At 36.2% G+C, this 1,623-nt stretch overlaps 1 protein-coding gene across 2 annotated transcripts in view; it reads left to right on the top strand.

Annotated features, from left to right (window-relative positions):
• LOC119586283 (protein O-mannosyl-transferase 2-like) overlaps positions 1 to 1,623 on the top strand; it is a gene marked incomplete in the record, with an annotated part of 13,418 nt that continues 11,795 nt past the window's right edge. For both annotated transcript variants that reach the window (XM_037934989.1, XM_037934988.1), the window contains 2 exon segments: positions 1 to 155; positions 908 to 1,006. In XM_037934989.1, coding sequence (XP_037790917.1) covers positions 67 to 155; positions 908 to 1,006 — 188 coding nt within the window.

The following is a 1,623-nucleotide window of genomic DNA, read 5'->3' on the forward strand; positions in this document are numbered from 1 at the left end:
AGGAAGAGAGAGTCAGTAGCGAGCGAGACGTCAGAGGAAGGCGACGCTCTCTCTCATAGCTCCGTCATGTCTCCGGACACCGCAAAAAAGGGGAAATCTACTCCCAAAGTGGCTCAAGAACTACCATCATTTGAGAAGATGATGGTCAAATTCAGGTATGTGTCGCGTGAAGCATATTTGGTTGACGTATTTGAATGAATTAGAGGAAAAATAAAAACGCGAAGGGATCTGACAGCGGAATCCTGGTCCACCTGTAACGCCGAGAAGCCTCAGGTGAAATCGGTAAGGTTGACCTCAAAAAGCTCCCTTTTGCCTCCTGTAAGTCAGAGGTGCTGTGCAAATAATCCTGGATGTTCGAGGGCTCGTCATTTAAGGGACTGATGAAGAGTAAGTGGTCTGGTTGTGGTTAAATTGTGGCATTTCCTCTTGACAGCTCCGCCCCCTCTACCCCCTCCCCCAAGCCGGTATTGTTATTAGACATATTTTCTCGGTTAATTATTAAGAATTAGAAGCTGTGGATAATTTAGGATCGGATTTCACTGGTTTAGCATGTATTGTTGGAATCTTTGAATCTATTTTGAAATATACTGAAGATTTGTATAATTCTAGTAAGGAAGACGTATTTCCCCTGAGGCATTGTAGTGTGGTGTTTAGTTTATTTTTGGCACTGTATTGTAGTTTCTTATTTTCGTCATGAGCATTGGTATGAATTGCAGTTGCCTCATGTTTTTTTTATATTTTTATAATGAAGATAGATAATTATTTTGCAGTTGAGTTCTTGTATGTATATACTTGACTAATTAAGACTTTTACTTGTGTGTATGTATGTAAAGAAATATGATAATAGTATTCTTCCGCTAGCAAAACATATTTCTAAGGTTACTAACAATGTGTCTTTATTTTTCAGACATGGTGACTCTCAGGTGTGGTGGATTGTGTTTGGTGTAATTTGCCTTTTGACTGCAGCTACAAGGTTTTACAAAGTTGGAGAGCCAGAACATGTCGTGTAAGTATTTCAACTAACATTTTTTTTATTTGCTTATTGTCACTATTCACTTTGGTAATTTGTCTATAATAGTATTAAATGAAGGTACAAAAATAAATAGGCTACTTATATTGTCCTGTGATGAAACCAGAATAAGGCATTTTGCTCTCTAAATCAGTCTAGACAAGCTAACATAATGGTGCAGTCTGTTAAAAATTGTGCCTAACCCAAATGATTGCTGAAAGATAAAACTTTCATCTGTGGCAATTCCTTCAAAAGTTGATAATAAGAATGTTACATAATATGTAAATATGCATAAATGTAAAAGAAATAATGGCTGTAAACATGCTTGTTGGAAATGTATGCTTGTGAGGACCTGAGTGAAGTCAACCCAGTTCTGCTGTAGTGAATTCATGTTACACACATCATTGTGCTTACATGCATGATAGCTTGATGAGGTCACAGAATTTTTATAAAACTTGAACAACTATTGCATTGATCTGAAATAAAAATGACAGATTTTAAAGAAGTTTGACTTTAAAATTGTAAGTCTGTGTCAGCTTGACAGTAAAAATGCATTTTGTTTTTATTAGGAATGATTATTTAGGTGTGTTTTCCTTATTGCAGTGTATTTTACT

This window comes from Penaeus monodon, chromosome 21 (genome assembly GCF_015228065.2).
Source record: "Penaeus monodon isolate SGIC_2016 chromosome 21, NSTDA_Pmon_1, whole genome shotgun sequence".
NCBI lineage: Eukaryota > Metazoa > Arthropoda > Malacostraca > Decapoda > Penaeidae > Penaeus > Penaeus monodon.